At 42.0% G+C, this 21,106-nt stretch overlaps 1 protein-coding gene across 1 annotated transcript in view; it reads right to left on the bottom strand.

Annotated features, from left to right (window-relative positions):
- Positions 1-1,155: 1,155 nt before the first annotated feature.
- Positions 1,156-21,106, bottom strand: part of LOC137525565 (uncharacterized) — a 76,596-nt gene continuing 56,645 nt past the window's right edge. Inside the window, exons 17-21 of the mRNA XM_068246702.1 lie at positions 18,307-18,414; positions 11,028-11,149; positions 10,772-10,894; positions 6,588-6,630; positions 1,156-1,336 (exon numbers count right to left, since the gene is read on the bottom strand). Of these exons, the coding sequence (XP_068102803.1) occupies positions 1,238-1,336; positions 6,588-6,630; positions 10,772-10,894; positions 11,028-11,149; positions 18,307-18,414 (495 nt within the window). The 3' untranslated portion in view covers positions 1,156-1,237. The remainder of the gene's footprint in view (positions 1,337-6,587; positions 6,631-10,771; positions 10,895-11,027; positions 11,150-18,306; positions 18,415-21,106) is intronic.

Raw genomic sequence — 21,106 nt, 5'->3', positions numbered from 1 at the left:
ACTATACCATGTAACCCTCCATTGCTTTGATAAAGCCCCGTGGGCGGGTGAAATGCATCAGCGGGAGGAGCCTGGACTGCAGTGAGCGCTCACGTGACCCGGACGCTGGAAGACGAATCCCACGACATGACTGGGAGCCGCACACGGAAGTGAGAGTACACGCTAATGCCAGGCCAGCGCAAACAGAGGCTCGCTCTTAGGAGCCGAAGCTCTGCAAACTAGGCAGCGGCCAAGTGACGTGGAGATCCTCTCCGGAAGCACAACACTGAGGGAGCCGTGAGTTACACCACAAAGCCCTGCAGGGAATTGCATGTCATACACTGTGACCGTGGACTCTTGCCTTATTCCTGGATTCACACCATTATCTCTCAACAAGATCAGAAACAGATTATGTAAGGGACATTGTGCCAATTGAGTCAGGAGTAAGCAATTGTTTGAGATTGTTATTGCCACGCAGATTGGTCTGCAAAACCAGAGGGCAGTCGCCCACGGACTTTTGAAGTGCATTGATATCAGTGTAGCTGCAGCTCCATAAAGGACTCAGGGTGTGCGTCGGTGGTGGGTCCACCTATACACTCACTATATCGGTGGCAGACACGGTTGGCATAGGCTTTGGCTGAGCGACCAGTTGTCTGCAATAAACTGATAGTGAGAGGTGGAAATATAATGGGAAGGAGTGCTCCCTCCAGTTCTGAACTTGATTTTAAGTTTTTTTTTAATAGGGGAACCCAGCTGCTGTGTGGTCTGTTCAATTTTTGTATAAATAAAGTTTTTCTAAGCACATGAAGGGCCGTCCAGGGTTTATATATGCATCGGATTGTTAATTCCTTGTCTATCTCAGTACAACTAATGAATTGCACGCGTTCCCGTCCGCATTTCGGGAACGCGTGCGGGAGGCCGACACGCACGACATCAGACAGTGCATAGAGTGCACTGTCTGATGTTCACACTGCATGCGTTCCGGACCTGTGCGGGCTGCACGCGTTTCCTAGCAAAACGCGCGGCTGTCCCATTCACTTTCAGTGAATGGGATCAGCCACGCAACGCACAGAGACGCACATGACGTGCGTTCCTGTGCTTTGTGTTCTGAACGGAACGCGCCTGCGTTCTGTGATGTGAACGGGGCCTAATAAATAATATAAGTCACAACCGAAGCAAAATAGTACACATTTATTTTTGTAATGTCTTGGCTAGGTGCCAAGGCTTAGCAATAAATACGGTACCTTCACTGTTGAGGCTAAGATCTGGAGGTCATCCGACTGAGCATGTCCTGCAACCGGGCCTTTTCCTCTGTACTCATGTGCAGGACATACACATATGAAAGGTTCTCCTGCAACTGGAAGAGACAACCAATACATTGTAAGGACAGTGGCAACTGGATATAAAAAAGAAACCAAATATATACAAACATGTAGGGATACACACTGCAGCTAGTTTATGGTCAGTAAAAGCACCGTCCAAAAAGTAAAACACATATTAATGAATGCATGTATACTGCCCATTCCATATTAAAGAAACCTAAAGAGAGCTATACATGGAAGCTGTAATATTTATTTCCTTTTAAACAATACCAGTTACCTGGCTATCCTGCTGATCCTCTGCCTCTAACACTTTTAGCCATTGTTTAAAAGCCTCCATATACCTCTCGCTTAGACAATACAATTATCAAAAGATTTTCCAATCAATCAATATTACCAAATTTAACCACTTCTCAACCACAGGGTTTTTCACCTAAAAACCACAGCAATTTTCACATTTAAGGGAGGCAAGGGTTAATGGGCTTAATGGGGGTATAATTTTTTTTTTTTTTTTTAAAAACCTCACTGATGCTGATCACTCACTAATGCTGTATTAGTTATCTGAGATCCTCTCAGGAGAGATCTCAGTAACTGTAACAGCATAGAGACTGATGCAATGTTTACACACATTCTGAATGAATGAGCACTGTCATTGGCTTTGGCAGTGCTCAATCAAACTTGCAAGCACTTTGATTGGCTGATCTGAACACATGTTCACATCAGCCAATCACGGACCAGCGGGTGCCCGACGCGTACGCACACAGCAGGAAAATAAACAGGAGTTGCCTATCTACGCCCCTGTGACTCAGGTGAATTTTAAAGGGGCGTAGATAAGCGTGGCAGAGGTTGCCAAGTGGTTAAAACACATACATAAAAACAGGTGCATCAACATTGTAACACTGCTATAAAAGACGAAATCGGGTTTATGCACGCGTTAGCTAGTGTGAAAGAGTCCTAACAAAGGGAAGAACACCCATCCAGCTGTTCTGTCCCATCAGATAGCGCGATCTGTGCTGTATGTATGGGATGACTTCAGCATGCAAGTCTGGCCATTAACTATACAATTCTCTGGATGATAGATTGTCCAATTCGATCGTAATATGGATCGGAAACAATTGTTCAGACAGACTAACAGAAGGAATGCTGCTATCCAATTCCATCAGATTAATTGAATCAATCCTTTTGTTTAATCGATTCCATCAATCTGATTGGTTAGCAGCTTTTCTACTATCAGTGGGCAGGAACGATCATTTTATCGATCGATATTATGATCCATTGTCTGAACAACTGCATCATTAATGGCCACCTTTAGGCAGAGCTCCGCCTCCCAGGAGTACCTACATCTGTGAAATATAACATTTTTCTCATCATTACAGCTTGTACCCCTTTATTAATGACAGCATTGGTCAAGTAACAACCCCCTACTGTGAGGCAATATCTTGAGAAACCATTCATGCACATGGATTTCTTATGGGGGGGGGGGAATCAAGAAAAAACGAACGATTATTCAGGTTTTTTTTAAAGAAAATCCAATCGGACATGTTGGAAAAATCTTTATATTTGATCTAACAGAATAATCGAACAAAATTATCTAACAAAAAAAATAATCAAACTAAATTATCGAACAAAAAAAAATTGTACCATGTATGGGCACCATAGGGAGTATTCATTGTGGATTGATTAAATACCTTTCAAACAATCCCTGATGCTTTTAACCTTTTCAGCAATGCACACAAGTTACCTTGGAGAAGATAACCATGCCACAGCCCCAGACACAAGTTTACTAGTCTTTACTTGTACGCCAGTGTGGTCATGCACATGATTATAGATAGCACAAGTCCTGTGTGCCATCTGGCCTGCCTTCTAATGCTGCCATCTAGTGGGGGAAAATGGTATTAAAATTGCTCTATATACAGTCAAAGTACTATACTAATTATTATTTAGTATTTATAAAGTAGCATCAATTTTCGCATTGCTGTACAGAGTATATGGTCTTGTCCCTTAAATGTCCCTCAGAGGAGCTCACAATCTAATCCCTACCATAGTCATATGTGTATGTATGTATCACAGTAAGGCTAATTTAGTGGGTAACCAATTAACTTATTTGTATGTTTTTTGGGATCTGGGAAGAAACTGGAGTGTCTGAAGAAAACCCACGTAGACACAGGGAGAACATACAAACTCTGTGCAGATAGTGCCCTGGCTGGGATTTCAACCAGGGACTCAGTGCTGCAAGGCTAGAGTGCTAACCACTACGCCACCGTGCTACCTATGATAGTACTTTTTTTTTGCATCACACTTTCTTGTTTTTGGCCCATTGATTTTCATTGTATGTGCGCTGGTTTGCAATTTCACGCCACAGTATGTGGAAAATGTGAATGATTTTAATGTGTGCAAATCCTGCATAAGTGTGCTACATGGTGGAGACAAAATATTGCACTTAAGAAATAAAATTACATTTTTTAAAATAGACTGGCCTGCAGCACTTGCAAGCTTTTAATTAAATTTGCAGCTAAAAAGGGATTAAACTCTATACATGATGAATTAAAAAAAAAAAAATCATAATTTGGCGCCATCACAATAAATGTAACATCTTTTTGTGTGGTACCATGGTAAAGACTATTTTATTTTTATCCTGGATGAGCGTCCATCTTGAGCTCACTTCTACATAAAAAGCGCAATCGCTCCAGCAATCGATGAAAAGCGACCTCCTCTTTCTCAGCTTTGGAAAGAAGGGACTGCTGGTTCAAATAGGTCTATTCTCCTGACTGTGTAATGATTTATATACATTTCTATCAATGTAGAATTACATTTTTATTATTGGAGTTTAATCCCGCTTTGAATAATTATATATACTTATTCAGGTTTGTTTACACAGGATTCATCTTTTATCATCTCAAAACTTTCTACAGTAGACTCTTAAGGTACCCCTACATCTAGCGACTTGGCGGACGATCGACCTGAATCAGATGAAAAACGGTTCTGCCAAGTGCATGCCTGAGCAACGATGTGACCAAGTTTGGCCCAAGCATGTTGATCCAATATGCTGCAAGGTCAGTCCAGGCTGGTCAATCGGGTGCAATATCGGGACAAGCCACGAAAGCGAAAAAAACTCCCAGTTTATAAATGTAAATGTGTGCATTTATACATTACCTGTCCTGTGTCACGGTGCCCATCCGTCTTCCAAATCCGCCGCTCTTCCACTAGCCCCATACACGCAGTGTTAAATTAACCTGCCTACAGGGACAGCTCCGTAGCTTTAATCTCCACAAAGGCATCCATCTTGCAGCCGACAATGGCGTAAAGCCACAGTTGAAAGTGTCCGTGATGTCCAGTGTCACCCCAGCTGCTATTGTATGCACTAACGGCCAAAGAGGCTCATCTTCCTGGAACGCATCATTGCCCGGGAACCGGCATACACTAGTGGCCAGGGATGCGCTCAACTCGCGGGCAATTTGACCTGCGGCTTTGTGTCATTGATGGATGCCCTCCATAGATGCTCTATGGAGCAGCCCCAGTAGGTAAGATAATTTAACGCTGCCCTCCCACAAAGCAAGCATAATTTACAAACCTCTCAAGGGAAAGTTTTAAATCTTTCCGTACCAGCAGTCTTTGCCCCTTAAAGAGAGTCTGAAGCGAGAATAAATCTCGCTTCAGACCTAATAAATAGCAGGGGCATGTGTGCCCCTGCTAAACCGCGGCTTAACGGGGGTCCCTGATCCCCCCCGTAATGCGGGGGAGCGCTTTCTGGTTGGGGCAGGGCTAACCGCCGCAGCCCTGCCCCACGCGCGTCTGTCAGCGCGTATCTCCGCCTCTCCCCCGCCCCTCTCAGTCTTCCTTCACCGAGAGGGGCGGGGGAGAGGCGGCAATGCGCCGCTGACAGACGCGACTGGAGGCAGGGCTGCAGCCGTTAGCCCTGCCTCCAGGAGCGACCAAGTCTGTGACCAAGTGTCGCAGTGGGGGGTTTGGGGGTCAAGGGACCCCCGTTTAGCAGCGATATTGCGGCGGTTTAGCAGGGGCACACGTGCCCCTGCTAACTATGAGCTATGAAGCGAGATTTATAAATCCCTGACATAATAATCAATAAAAACATTTTTTCCTACTTTTTATATGCCATACGGTTATCATATTTGCCTTTGTGCATAGGTATTATTATTCATTTAGAAATTACAAGTTCCCAAAAGTACAGTTTTTTTGCTTTGAGAGCTGACTTTGCATTCTATTCATAACTGGTTTTATTCATTATGTATTGAAGGCGGAAATGCTTTCAGTGTCTCTCTGTGTCCAGCAGCTTCTCCACAGTCAGAGAATGTGTCACATTCCTCACTTTATACAATTAAGTAAACACAAGATAACATTATCTAAACTTCGGATGCGTCCAGATTTCTCTGCACTGAACTTTCAAGTCCTGTATGTAACCCTTTAAATGCTGTTCTAGTAAAAAAAAATGCTGGTTGTATAGAATATGCTGTGAATAATTTTTTAGAGCAAAGAAGAAATGCTGGGTTTCATTTCGCTTTAAGGACCATTGATGACACTGTCCATTAATGTAAGCCAATGCGATTGGCTCACAGTGATGACAGGGTCAGGAGCCAATAAAAACTGCTCCTGACCAGCCCACACAGCTCTGCCGTCATAGAGACAGCAGGGTGGCTGATGTACACAGGGGGTGGGGGTGGGGTGGGGGGCACAATGATTTTAATCTATGCACTGGCAGCAGTAAGGGGATCAAAACAGGGCGTGGAATTCAATCATCGAGTTCCAGAAGTGGTTAAGATGTGTGCGCGGATGCACACACTGCTGCTTGCAGGGGTCGGGTCTTTACCCTTCAGGCGACAGTTCAGGACCAAATTCTGTAGACACATCGCTAGCCTACATGCCAGGGACACATTCTGTTGCTATGGGGGGGGGGCAGGAGGGTCTTCAGCTCAACACATTAACAAAAGGCTTGGCCAAGTCTATTCAACAGTCTGGATCTCTCGCCGATACATTGAGGCTGCCCTACACATGCTAAATTCTCTGCAGTGGTAGCCCCAACTAGCTGCTTCAATTGAGGTGAAAGTAAACTGAGGAGATGTAAATCAGAGATGGGCAAACACTGGCTAAATAATCTAATAATGAATATTGTAGACAATAAGCAAGTACATTCATTATGTTCTTTTCACTACAGTTCCTTTTTAAGATAGACTTATAAAAGTACAAGTCTGGTTTTCAAGAAAAAGAGAAAAAAAAGAAAAAGAAAAACAGACACCAGCACGTCAAAAGCTGCTATACAAGATATTCACTTACTTTGTACTTCAGATCAGATCCGACTAGTGGCACCCAGTTGTACCTGCAGAGAACACAAGTTTTGTACATGAACAAGTCTAAAAATGCAAAATTACGGCAAAATGATTGCTATAAAGGTCTAAAGTAGTTCTATGAAGAGCCCATATATACAAGTAATGATAAGCATATAAACACATAGAAATGTACTTAAAGTGAACCAGAGACGAAGCACCCTCATGTATTTTACCATATATATATCAATGGGAACATTAGAGAAAACACCTACCCCGCTTTCTGTTTCATCCTTCACTGCTCAGTCTGCTTGTTATCAGCCCTGATAAAATCCCCGACTGAGCATTTAGTCTGGCTTTGCTCAGGACTCATTATAGCGGAGTCTGTCTTCTCTGATGTCTTTTCAAGCCCAAGCCTGCCCCCTTGTGGCTCTGCTCAGCAATCATTATAGCTGAGTCATTATAGCAAAGCCAGACTGAATGCTCAGTCAGGGATTTTATCAGGGCTGATAACCGGCAAGCTGAACAGTGAAGGATGAAACAGAGCAGGGTAGGTGTTTTCTCTAATGTTCCCATTGATATATATGGTAAAATACATGAGGGTGCTTCGTCTCTGGTTTACTTTAATTGGGGGGGGTAACTGCTATTACGTGTTATTTTTTTATGCTAAGTGTATGAACTAGCATGGTACTGGTACTGCCCCGTCTATGGTAACATTATGCGGTTATATGTTGCAAATGTCAGAAATGCCCATGTTCTTACCTTTTCACAAAACCAAGAAGTCTATTGACTTTTAAGACAGTTCACATGCAGACTGGTAAAAACACTAGTTCTGTATTGCATCTCTCCACAAGAAAAACTTCATCTCCAGATAGGCCTGAACTATTTTAGGAAAAGATTGAATCACACGATTTCTGTCAGAAATTGCGATTTCTATTCGATTCACGATTTTCTTCAAATCCAGCTTTAGCACTAATTTCACAATGTACACAGTAACATTTACAAACATGCAGTGACAGAAAATAACATCCTATCAAATTGATAGGATGATGTCATGGTCTGTCATGTTTGTAAACCTTACTGCATTATGTGAATTTAGGTGAGAGACTAGAGAACACATGATCACCACGTGATAGCCGCAAGGCTACGGGCGCGGCAGGCCCTAACACAACAAATCCTGGGTCAGTGAGGTGAGAGGGCAGCTTGCAGGTCAGTCCAGTGCTTCTCCTGAAACTGCTGTGCAGATAGAGTAACGGCTCACGGCCTCACAAATTCGGAGAAGACGATCCTGTCACGTGATCGTCAAAGCAGTGGTTTTGAAAATATTACGACACTTTGCCGCTGTGCGCAGCCAGTAGCAATCCAGTGACAGCCCTTCTCCCGCTGTGCACTGTCCTAAGCCCAGCCTCAAGGATCAGTTTGAGTGGACAGTAGAGTCCGACCTTAGCTCTGCACTCTGCAGGGCAGGCTTTGGCCAGTTATCAAGCCTGGCAGGAGTGGAACCACAGTTTGGCTTGTGGTGTGTGTGTGTGTGTGTGTGTGTGTGTGTGTGTGTGTGTGTGTGTGTGTGTGTGTGTGTGTGTGTGTGTGTGTGTACACATACATACATACATACATACATACATACATACATATATATATATATATATATATATATATATATATATATACATACACACACACACTGTGCCTGTGGGCGGAGTCTGCTGCCCGCCCAGCTGATGATGTACTTAGCTTGGCGGAGCGAAAGAGAGTGAGAGCCTGCCGCGGCCGCCCACCCACCCAGCCGATGACGTACTAGGTAAGGTGGAGGGAGAAATTAAGAACCCTGTGATGATGTAGCGGGTGGACGCGGCCACAAGTGAGGAGACAGTGAGAGCCGCGGCAAGCGGGAGATAAGACTGCCAGCCTAAACTGGTACACTGCTGCACAGTAAGGGGGAAAATCGTGAGATTTTCGGTCAAAAAACGATAAATCGTTCAGGCCTATCTCCAGGTATTCCATACAGGGCTTACAATTAGCATAGAATGCAAGCCACGCCTGCTCACCTTCTGCCAACCTCTCCCTCCCAATCATAACCATTTGCTTTCTTTTAATGAGGCGAGACAAATGTGTATGTCGTCATGATGCCTCCTATGTCATGTGACTGTGTCCCAGTCAGTGGAGAGCTGCCAGCCAGAGAAGGAATATCACACAGATACAAGTTGTTAGAGAGGAACTGTAACCAAGGATTGAACTTCATCCCAATCAGTAGCTGATACACCCCCCCCCCCTCCTACGATAAATCTGTACCTTTTCTCAAACGGAGAAACCCCTCCCTACAGTGTGATGTCAGCACCTAGGTACTGACATCACACCGTGGGAGCCTTGTTGCATTGTAGGAAATAACAGCTCTTCCAACTACCAAAAAAGCAGCATCTCTTAAGCCCAATCTACACGATACGATTCTTTGTACGATTCGATTACGATTCTATTCGGTTTGCCATTGCAAAACAATGGCAAATCGAATTGAATCAAGTCCCGATTGGACATGTCGGATTTAATTGAATCGTAAAAAGAATCGTAATCGAATTGTACAAAGAATCGTATCGTGTAGATGGGGCTTAAAGGCAAAGAGAATGTGTTATGAGGAGAAGACGAGGAGATAAGCAAAAGAGGAAAACAATCCCCTTGCCCTGTCAGTGTGGTAAAGAAAGCGTGCCTTACGCAGCATGGGAGAAATCATGTTTACTACTGGCGTGCAGAGCTAGAGGGTTTTTTTTTTTAAGTTTCATTAGTCGAAGACATGCCCGTTTTTCCTTATATAGATACCTATGTCAGTGTGTCAGTGCTGCATCTGATCCTGCACTGCTGCTTTTTTTTCTGTTCTTCACTTGATTGCTATGCCTATGCTGTGTCTGATCCTCCTATGTCTACAGTATTTTATTGTTCCACTGATATTAAAAGCTTGATATCTCAGCACTCATAGCTCCTGCATACTCAGTTCTAAGGGTAGAGCAGGGATCCCCCTCAGTGCGTCTAGTGAACAAGTGTTATCGTTGTGTTACAAATACAGACCTGCAGGAAGTCACCAGTTGGGGCTGCAGAGAATCTGGCACGCGCACAGTGGCTCCCTTTCTCCCTCAGTGCATCAGAGGGCGATCAGCATGGCGGATAATATCAGCCGTCTGTGGGCCGAGGCCATGGTTCTCCTACACACACCGGCTGATCTGTCATGTACTGCGCTGTTTGCTCTCCCCCCCCTCCATAGCAACAGGCTACTGATACATCTGTACAGACTCCACCCTAAGCAGAGCTGTGGAGACAGTATAAAAATCATCTGACTCCAACTCCGACTCTTAAGTTTATGAAACCATGACTCCAACTCAGGTACCCAAAATGGCTAAGACTCTAGTCTAATACTTACCAGGGCTGTGGATTTGATACTAAAATCACCCGACTCCTCAGTTTATGAAACCACTGACTGACTCCCGGTGCCCAAATCGCTCCAACTCCACAGCCCCGGCAGGAAGTGAACGTAAAGGTGCAAGTTTGTACTAATTCACCTACGGCTACCTTAATTGAAATGGAGATTGTAGTCATGAAATAAAATGTTGGATAACCTCTCGGCAGGAACACGATGGTAAGCATGAACCAAGTATGGAAAAGCAAAGACATTAGCATTACGACCAAATGCAGACTGGTTCATGCCATTGTTTTCCCCATAACCATGTATGGCTGCGAAAGTTGGACCCTAAGAAAAGCAGATAGAAGAAAAATTGACTCCTTTGAGTTGTTATGCTGGTGACGGTTGCTTCACATTCCATGGACAGCAAGGATGACGAACAAAGAAGTATTGGAATGTATAAGACCAGATATGTCACTGGCAGGTAAGATCACCAGACTCGGACTCATATTTGGGCCACGTGATGCAATCAAATTCCTAAAGATCTAATACTAGGACTGATCAGTGGCAAAAAGCGACAAGGCCACCAGAGAACTCGTTGGCTTGACACCATCAAAGCCGACACAGGATTGAGCTGAAGGCAACTGGCGGAAATGGTGCAAGATCGGACAACATAGAGAGAGCTAACCCATAGAATCACCAGTAGTTGGATATGACTGAATGGATAACACCATCATCACCTTCATTGATGGAGCATAACGTAAGGGGTTACTCAAGCAAGTGAAAAACATGAAGGGGGTGATACTTACTCTAAGGCATGTTTCAGCAGAATTTCTATCATAAAAAAGCCGATAGGCCGCAAACGATCATTCAAATTCAGCAGGAACAGGCTTATTAGGCTGGACACATAGTGCCCTCCTCGAGAATTCATCCTAGAACAGCAAATAAAAGTAGCATAATAAAACACATGGAGTGATTTGTGCTTTACATAATCCAGACAAACAGGAAGTAAAGTGCCCGCCCCAAACTAGTCTAAAAAATATTTACCCAAGATTAAAGTCTTACGTTTCTAGAAATTCTCGTTTTTCTTCATTGAGCTCCTTCCTAATGGTGGCCAGGAATTGGCTGAGGAGGTTTGGCATCTGAGCGAGATTTCCAATCAGAAGACCCAAGAGCCAAAAGTTCGGCTATTTCAGAACAGAAAACACCAAAATACATCTAGTTAATGTCAATCAGTAAAAAAAAATAAAAAAATCTCATAAGCACTGATCTTTCACTAGGTATTGGGTTTTAGGTGTATGGTTTCTTGTTTTACACTATAGGCCCAATCAATGGTAAAAAAAAAAAAAAAAAAGGGGTTGGTGCAATTCCACATTTGTAATTTGAGACGGTGCCAGGCATACCGCTAAGGAGGTTAATACATTGAAGGTGTCCACATATCATACAATTTTTTAAATATCTGTTCAATTCAAGAATAGCAATCAATTTTCCTGATCGTGCAATAATCTAATCAAGTAGGTTCTGATCGATTGTAACATTTAAAAAATCTGACCAATGTACCACACACAATTAGTCCTTAATTATGATGACAATGATTCAAAACTGAGAAAATTGTATGTATGTATGTGTATATATATATATATATATATATATATATATATATATATATATATATATATATATATATATATATATATATATATATATACATACACATACACACACACACACACACACACAATCTACCACACACCACATTCAATTCTCATAAAAATGTATAAGAAAAATCCACCATTTCCCAATCGACTTATCGAATAAAGTGGAAAATCCGATCGGATTTCTTGCTCGAAAGAAAAAAAAAAAACTTTACATTTTTTAGGAAATCAGATCTTATACCGAATTGCCATAAAATCAGATCACTTTATTGTATCGCGTGTGGTCACCTTAATGTACACCAAGTGGAGTATAAACTGGAGGTTCCATTGTTACCTGAGAGAACATGGTGCTGACGCGACGTAGGGCCCGATTCAATAAACTGCAGTCAGATTACAATGCGCAAGCAGTGCACAGAAATGTTACCATTACTTATGCAGACAGCATAGCATTACCTACATAGCACGAGCGCTGTTAGAGTAATGTGTGCTCACAACTAGCGGACCATCAAGAAGCTTCCCACTACTGAGTTGAGTACTCCGCTCCCCTTAGAACTGCAACTGTGATAGGTTTTTTTCTCAAATATCTGCACAGGCTCTGGCCACACCCACCCGCATTGAAGCGACCTTCCCCCAGCTCTGCAGCCTTGGCCAAATTTGTGGCCAACAAGCTGGGGGTGGATCGTGGCAACGCAGGCAGAGGTTTCCAAAGAGCTTTGACAGACTTTGGAAACATGGCTGCAACTGCGCTAACAAGGAGGGGGAGCACCACCTGTGTCCCTACTACGTTGCACAAGGAAAGTAAGTCCTGCAGCAGTACAGGAGGTGGCTGGAAGTATTCTTTAAGCAATCCTATTGACTTGTAAAATGCCTTCCTCTACGGAAATTGTTTTTTTAAATCATAGAAATGTCTCAGATTAAATATTAAGGCTACACTTTATAGAGAATTTATGTGTGCATCAAACCAAGTAACACCAGACAAATCTGGCTTTGCAAATTTGGCCTAATTGGCTACTCACGAGACATAGCTCATGCAAATATGCATTTGCTTTCGCATGCCAACGTTTGCAGGGTTAAAACCAATACCGCAAAGTGGTTGCCCTGCGGGAATTAGTTCCTGCTACATTAGCACTATCCAGGAGCGCCCAGGACATGCAATTTGCACCACAGGTAAGTAAATTTGCAAAGATAGGGAATCTATCCTTTGGGGTGCAGTATAGGTGGTCCCCCCCTGGGCACCGGCCATGTCCAGGGGGTGTACCGGCCATGTTCTCTCGCTCCCCCCTCCCTGAGGGGCAGTTGCAGCACTCCCAGGCAATGGATGCCTTGTGGTGGTGTCTGCGCTGCCCTTCATTTCTTGGGGGTACAAGGAGGCCTACAAGCGGCACCCCTGTTGAGATGCAATGGCCTCGATTCATAAACAGCAGTGCGATAACAAAAATCTTGTCGGGAAAATACCGCACTCGGTATTTTCCCGGTCTGTGTGCTAATTCATAAAGATTTCCCCAGCTGCCCTTGGAGGTCGGTAAATTACCGCAGCCCATTGAGCGGTAGAGTAGAGCAGTGTCCCGATTCCCTCTTTGCCCTGCAGAAATGAATCACACAGACGGCTCTCTCACTGATGACTCAGACAGATGAGTCACACAGTCTTTCCCTGCCTGCAGAAATTACTCACACAGACTGCTCTTTCCACTGATGACTCAGACAGATGAGTCACACAGTCTTTCCCTGGCTGCTGAAATGATTCACACAGAGGGCTCTTTGGCTCTCTCCACAGATGAATCAAACAGACTTTCGGATCTCTGCACTTTGCATTAATCAGAGCTGTCGGTAACTTGTTAAGACCTCACCAGAGGTGTCGGTAACTACCGCCAGGCTTACCGCATGTTGAAGGCTTTATGAATTGACATTTGCTGACAATTTACTGACATGTGTTGTCGGTAACTGCAGCCAAGTCGGTAATTTATCTCCTTGGTCGGTAATGTCAGCTTTTCATGCGGTAACAGCCTTTATGAATTGACATTTTGCTAAGTGGTCGGTAAAGTCTGCTGTTTTCAGCATTACCGCATGAGGTAATGCTTTATGAATCGAGGCCAATGTATATTGCGTGGGCCAACTCCTGCAGGAAGCGCAGGTGGATAGTTTAGATCCTGCATATTCTGGTGGGCGAATGCAATATGCAAACGCTTTGCCATTTTAATTAGTCAATACACTTGAGGCAGCCAGTATTTAAGCCAGGAGTTGACTGGTCAGAGCACACATCCCTTTCTCTTGTGCAGCATAAATATTTGATCTGTTTGGTCACGGCACCATTTATTGAATAGACTTGTCAGAATTCTAGCGGTTTTATTTATGCAGGAAAAGCTGTCATATGTGTATGTTTTAAATTTTAATGTTCTATGCAAAATTTCATTGTGAACTGTAAAGTTAGAGTACTTTATATTTCTCTGTGACATCTCAGCATTTTCCAGGCTGTGAGGCCTATAAGATTATTCTAGCTACAAGAAGTCAAAACATTTTTGTTAGAGGCATCTTTCAAATGCCAAGGTCAAGATAAGCGCACTGTGGAAAGACTGACTGGAAACCAGTTAAACTCACATTACTGCGGCAATCTTATTTGCTCATTAATTACACATAAATATTATCAATTTAAATATTAATCAATACAGTCCTTCTAAAGAAAGAATTATTGTTAAACCCTATATAATAGAATCTATTACTTTGAATTACATTTAAAGCTGGATTCTGCTAGTAACAATATTGAGACGCATATTAGCAAGCGTATAATGCCATGTTTTGACTATGATTGTCCTTTGGAATACAAAGCTAACAAAGAACAGTAGTCCCTTTTAAATACAGCACCACTCCAACAATTGCAATAAATTCATCATCTTTATTCAACAAACATAAAAGCACTTAAAACCAATATGAGCAGCCATGTAATAATATTAAGATAACAGTCCATGATTAATGTATAAATAAATCTCCACAAAAATATCAACAAACAGTAATGCCCCTGAATAATATATATATATATATATATATATAGAGTAAAAATACTGATGTAAAAATCTACTCTGCTAAGCAAAAAAGTGATCCAGCAACAAGGACAGTGAAAAAACATGCTAAAAAGTGACCATAGTGCTTGAAGAAGAAAGACCAGTACCAACCAGATAAATTGAAAGTGATACAGTGCATATAATCAGCGTAATAACGCTGTAAATAAAGTGCAATTAACCATAAAGTTATGGTTAATTGCACTTTATTTACAGCGTTATTACGCTGATTATATGCACTGTATCACTTTCAATTTATCTGGTTGGTACTGGTCTTTCTTCTTCAAGCACTATGGTCACTTTTTAGCATGTTTTTTCACTGTCCTTGTTGCTGGATCACTTTTTTGCTTAGCAGAGTAGATTTTTACATCAGTATTTTTACTCTATATATATTATTCAGGGGCATTACTGTTTGTTGATATTTTTGTGGAGATTTATTTATACATTAATCATGGACTGTTATCTTAATATTATTACATGGCTGCTCATATTGGTTTTAAGTGCTTTTATGTTTGTTGAATAAAGATGATGAATTGATTACAATTGTTGGAGTGGTGCGGTATTTAAAAGGGACTACTGTTCTTCGTTAGCTTTGTATATTAATTTGTTCCTTTCTGCACACTCGTATAATTTTTCCCTTACTATTGGGGAATGGTTGATGGTGCTTGCCCATTTATGTTTTTAAAGAGTAACTGTCAGGCTGCAGAAGCTAATTTAAACCTCTATTCTCCTGTGTTAAACAGTTTAGACAGAAGCCAAAAAGACATTACTAAAGATAAAAATCTCTCTTACATTTAATGTGTGCTTATCAGCACAGCTAAGCTCCTAAGGAGGACGCAAGCCGCATTCCATACTGCAAAGCATTCTGGGGCCCTCCCCTCGGCTGCTAAGGAGAAGGCGGGATCAAGTTTCAGCAGCTTCTAACGCAGTCCAGCCACAGCACTGATAAATCTCCGGGGCAGAGTACACTGCAGGAGTCCGCTATTGTTCCTAGCCACATGGCTCATTAATATTCACTGCACACTGTGTTATTCTGTACGAGCTGTTCTGTGATCAGAAGCAGGCAGGACATGACGACACATTTGGCTTCACAAACATGGAACCTGCCATGGGCTGTCAGGAGCATCATTCTCTGCATATACTATATAAAAATTCTGTGAAATCCAAACGTGGACAGTGAAATGCATATGTAATGTAAGTACAGCCAATCTTTAGCTACTGATATATGTGTTTATTTTCTCTGAGACCTTATACCTAACAGCTCCTCTTTAAAGGATTAATCTTGTGTCCTTTGGAATATCAATAATAAGTTCCAAGGTTTTTGTATTGTCCCGTATTTAGGACAAATGATGCCACCTGGCGGTTTAATAGTCTTATAAAATTAATTTTATTTGTTATGAAATGCTGACTTCTGCCAGTTGAAATTATATATTTATTCATAAGAAAGGCAAATATATAGAACATGATTTTATATTATTAAGATTTAATATGCAATTATTTCTTATATGATTAATTGTTTTAAGAAGAATTATATAATAAGCTTTATATTTAAATGAGTATATTAGAAGCCCTGTATGCTTCAATAAGCCTTAAATTGCTGAAGGCTCTTACAGGTCTGTGTACAGTGTTATAGTGTCAACCTGACCTGGGCAAGTACAGACACATTCCAAAAACTAATTAGCAGAAGGGGATATTATCAGAAATGCGTTATAAATGACATTGTTTAATGTTTTTGGAAGTCCATGTCTGGGTCAAAAAAGTCAGCCAGCAGACAAGATGTCTGGTGACGTCCATTTTTAATTAACTGCGTCAGAAATGACCTAATCAGAATGTGTAAACATTGCAAACCTACGTAGATTCTCATAGTTAAGATAATTAAGGTATTTAAAACAAAAAAGTGTTATGGGTATTTTAAATGTCAAAGATAGCGAGCTACGCATGGAAGCTTTAGCCAATCAGAACCTGGGATTCAGGGAAATTCCAGATTAGGCAGCCATATTGCTTCCTATCCCTATAAAAGTAGGGGCTGAAAGCTCATAGTTTGCAGAAGCCCAACAATCTCCTGAGAAGACACATGAGGCAGAAGCTACCTTCCCACACATGGTTCTAGATGCTGATGAGATGACAGAGAAGGGGTAATATGCTTAATATTCTAGTGATTTACTTTATTAATTTTTCAGCATTATGTTCTGTTAAGATGTTAGCAAGTTTTTTTAGAAGCTATTTTTTATGCTATTTCTTTAAGAAGATTACTATAAGTTTTACACGGCTATTATATACACAGCTATCGGTACAGATGAGACTACTTTTGATCTTATTCTACATAACACAACTGTTATATTCTTTTTTTGAATGTACGTAGAAGATTGAGGATTGCTTGGCTCTAAAGCCTTGATGAGATGGAATACTGTTAGAAGGAAACACTACTTGGAACTGTTCATATTTTGTATATATGCTGTATGATAAGCAAATACAATTTTTTATATACAATCATATACTGAGTGCTCTGATTCATTTCAAGGTATACCGTCAATCTATAATTACGGTTATAGAGAGTTCAGACCCCACTATGCCGGATTTATATGATAGTAACGCTTTAAGGGCTGATCCTTTACTGAGTTAGCAATCATGAAAAAGGCATGAACCGCTCAGGTTTTTGACAGACTAACCCCTAGCATTTTAATAACTTATGTTACAGTAACTTGCAACAAGCTTACTTACAGAAGACCAACCACAAGATCTGCATCCTTATTCTGGGTCAATGACTAAGTATCAAAGGCAAAAAATCTGCACAACTGCCAGGCAAGTCGCATTTAAGGCGTTAAGGTGGTAGCATCCATACCCCTTCTCACTACCAACTTCCCTTATCAGTGCTCTCCCTAGAATTTTTTTTCCAGCCGGGTGGCATGTAAAAGTAGCTGGGTGGGGCAAGACGAGAGAATGCAGGGCTTCTGTGCGCAACTCTTCTTACAGCATAAGAGGTGGTGAGCTGATAAGAGCCTGGGGAGAACAATGCCTGAAGCCCAATCTACACGATACGATTCTTTGTGCGATTCGATTAAGATTCTATTTACGATCCGATTAAACCAAACATGTCCGATCGGGATTTGATTCGATTCAATTCAATTTGCTATTGCAAAACAATGGCAATCGAACTGAATCGAATTGAATCCCGATCGGACATGCCGGATTTAATCGGATCGTAAATAGAATCGTAATCGAATTGCACAAAGAATCGTATCGTGTAGATGGGCTTTACACAGTGCCATTTCCTTTATGCCTGGTACACACCATGCAATTTCCCATCAGACAGACGGTCGAAATGATAGTTTCCTGCAGGTCCAATCTGATTTCTAAAAGGTTTTAGGATCCCTTTTATATACAAAATCAATCAGAAAAACCATTGGAAATCAGATCGGACCTGTTGGAAATTAACGGTTTGAGCGTCAATCTGACTGGAAATTGCACTATGTGTGTGCAAGGCATTACTGATGGATGTATCATGAGCATGTCATGTGACAAACAGCAGCACATCCATGCACTAAACTATTGTCTCCAGTACAAAATGAACTGTAATCAATTTTTTGGCGCAATAATAAAATAAATGAATGCATATGTACGTTCTATTGAACCTACCCCAAAGGCTAAGACAAGTTCCAACATTTGTTTGGCAGCACCTGATGACATCATAAAGCGGGTAATAGCTTGAACGATGAGGATATACTCTGCTGCAAGCCAATTGGACTGAAAGGAAAAGCAGAGGCGAGTTAACTGTGCAGTGAAGGGAATCTGTGTTAAAATAAAATTGTTTTCTTTTTTGGCATAAAAAACCATGGGAAAAGAATCCCTTACTTTCCACCGTGTTTGGGCTCAGCCACTCTTTAATCACTCTGCAATAATGTCAACCAGAGTGCTGTAGTGGCCACGCCCATGTGGCCCTGCCGACCTCTCCTCACCCCAATTATACCACTTCCATCTCTACGACTGGTGTCAAAATTTGTAACAATTCCCTCCACCCTTGCCCAGGCCTCCATAATAGCTATAAAAAAAAAATGATCTTTAATACCATCCTGCCAAAGTTTGGTATACGGCACACCCAATGGCCTGGCACCAATTTATCCATGTCCCACTTGCGGTAGCAGTAGCTTTATTGTGCAAAATGCGTCGGGACACCACTATGCCCCTCTCTGGGGCCAGATTTGTAAGCAGACACCAGTATGCCCCTCTCTGGGGCCAGATTTGTAAGCAAACCCCTATGTGTACAGACCTGACCCCAGAACGTATGTATGAATAGCCCACCCACAACGCTACCCAAAAAATCATGACATTGTATTGGTGCCTGGCCAGTGCCACACACTCAACTTTTGGGCGGCCAGGCAAGCAACAGTTTACAGCTATTATAGAAGTCACATTTCCAGTCTCTTTGTTTAACCGGTTCCTAACTATACCCATAAAAACTTCACTTGGAGATCGGAGGGCATAGATATGCGTCTGTTTTCTTTTCTCACTATCGATCGCACGAGTGCTTGCCAACCACTGTTCTGCCTTCGGTGAATGGGAACATGTGCACCCAAAGCCAATCGAGTTGCTTGTAGTGAATGATCACCAGCATCAGCGAGATGCCGTTGGTTATTTACAAAATGAAAGTAAAAAGTATATACACATTACTTCCTGTGTACTGATCGCAGTACACAGGATACAGTGTGGGGACCTCTAGTGGACAAAAAGTAAAAAGACATTTAAAATACATTGACATTAAAAAAACAAATCCCCTTTTAGTTATTGACCTCTTATACACCCCATAGTTGCCGAAATAAAGCACATGTAAGAAGTAAAAAAAAAAAAGTGAAAGCATTAAAACAAAATAATAATAATAAAAAAAAAAAAAAATACAAAAAATAGTTACCTTGGGGACTGCACTTTTTTTAATCACAAAGGAATTATCAGGCAAAAAATAAATAAATATGAATTTCACTTACCTGGGGCTTCTACCAGCCCCATGCAGCCATCCTGTGCCCTCGTAGTCACTCACTGCTGCTCCGGTCCCCCTCCGCCAGCTAGTTTCGTTTTTGCCGACCTCGGGGTCGGCGGGCCGCATTGCGTACATTTTTATACATTCCCGCTGGTGCAGGAACAGTAACACATACATTTTTACGTGTTGAATCAGTAACGCGTAAAAACGTATGTGTTACTGTTCCTGCACCAGCGGGAATGCGTAAAGATTTACGCAATGCGGCCCCCCGACCCCAAGGCCGGCAAACACGAAACTAGCTGGTGGAGGGGGACCGGAGCAGCAGTGAGTAACTACGAGGGCACAGGATGGCTGCATGGGGCTGGTAGAAGCCCCAGGTAAGTGAAACTTTTTTTTTTTGCCTGACAATTCCTTTAAGGTTCCTGGACGTAAGACTTACGTCCAACATTAAAAACCGCCGCCGCGATCGTGTGCGAGCATGCACATGCCCCCGTCGGTCGTGCACACTCATGCACTAATCCCATTGTGAATGACTGCTCACACAAAGTTACAGTGAAAAAAAAAAAAAGTTTATTTTAAGTGAGTGTAAAATTAAAAAACTGCTTCATTTATTTATTTTTTGTAGGGGTATTTTTAACCCCTCCCAAACTAATTAACTCCTTGTGTCACCTATACTTGGCCTTACAATTTGTAGCCGCCTGTAATGGCTGCCGCCCACAGCGATCGGATGCGATCACTATGGCGACAGCTCAGGGCCCCAGTGCTGTATAGATGCATCGAAATGTTGCTGCCTAGCAATGCATCTATACAGTACTGGGGTCCTTGTAATGTAAAAGTTAGGAAGGAGGAAACATGAAAAAAAAAATTCTTGCCCATGAATTTAAGCATTACCTTAAAAAAAAAAAAAAAACTACTACCCCAAGAAAGATTAGACTGTATATATGTATCACTGTGATGGCATATATGATATGTATCACTGTGATGGCATATGTAGTAACAAGTTATTGCTGCATCAAAAGCGACAAAGCTAATATGCCAAAATTGTCAGGAACCTTAAAGTGGAGCAGAGATAAACTTTTACTCATTGCAAAATTGTGTTCCTTTTATATAGTTTATAGGGCATTCCTCAAGCCAAATACTTTTTTTTAAATTTGTTTTAATACTCTAATTTCCTAGAAACTAAACAAGCCATGCCCACAGCTTCAGAGTGCCTTAACATTATCAGACTCATGTAGCAAGGGCTTATGGGAGCTCAGTCTGGGCAGGAGGAGGAGAAGGTTACTAGCCAGAGATTTCAGAGGCAGAGGGGAGTTAAGGTTTCACAGGCTCAGGGCTGGAGATGCCATCAGCTTGCCTGTGTGTAATGTGACAAACAGAACATGGCTGCCCTCATTGTATCACAGGAATAAATAATCAAACTGTTGAAGCGGTTTGCAGCTAGATTTGCTGTGTAAAGTATCTAAA

This window comes from Hyperolius riggenbachi, chromosome 7, assembly GCF_040937935.1.
Source record: "Hyperolius riggenbachi isolate aHypRig1 chromosome 7, aHypRig1.pri, whole genome shotgun sequence".
Lineage (NCBI taxonomy): Eukaryota > Metazoa > Chordata > Amphibia > Anura > Hyperoliidae > Hyperolius > Hyperolius riggenbachi.
Note: the sequence above shows the minus strand (reverse complement) of the source record. Positions and strands in the feature narration are given on the sequence as shown.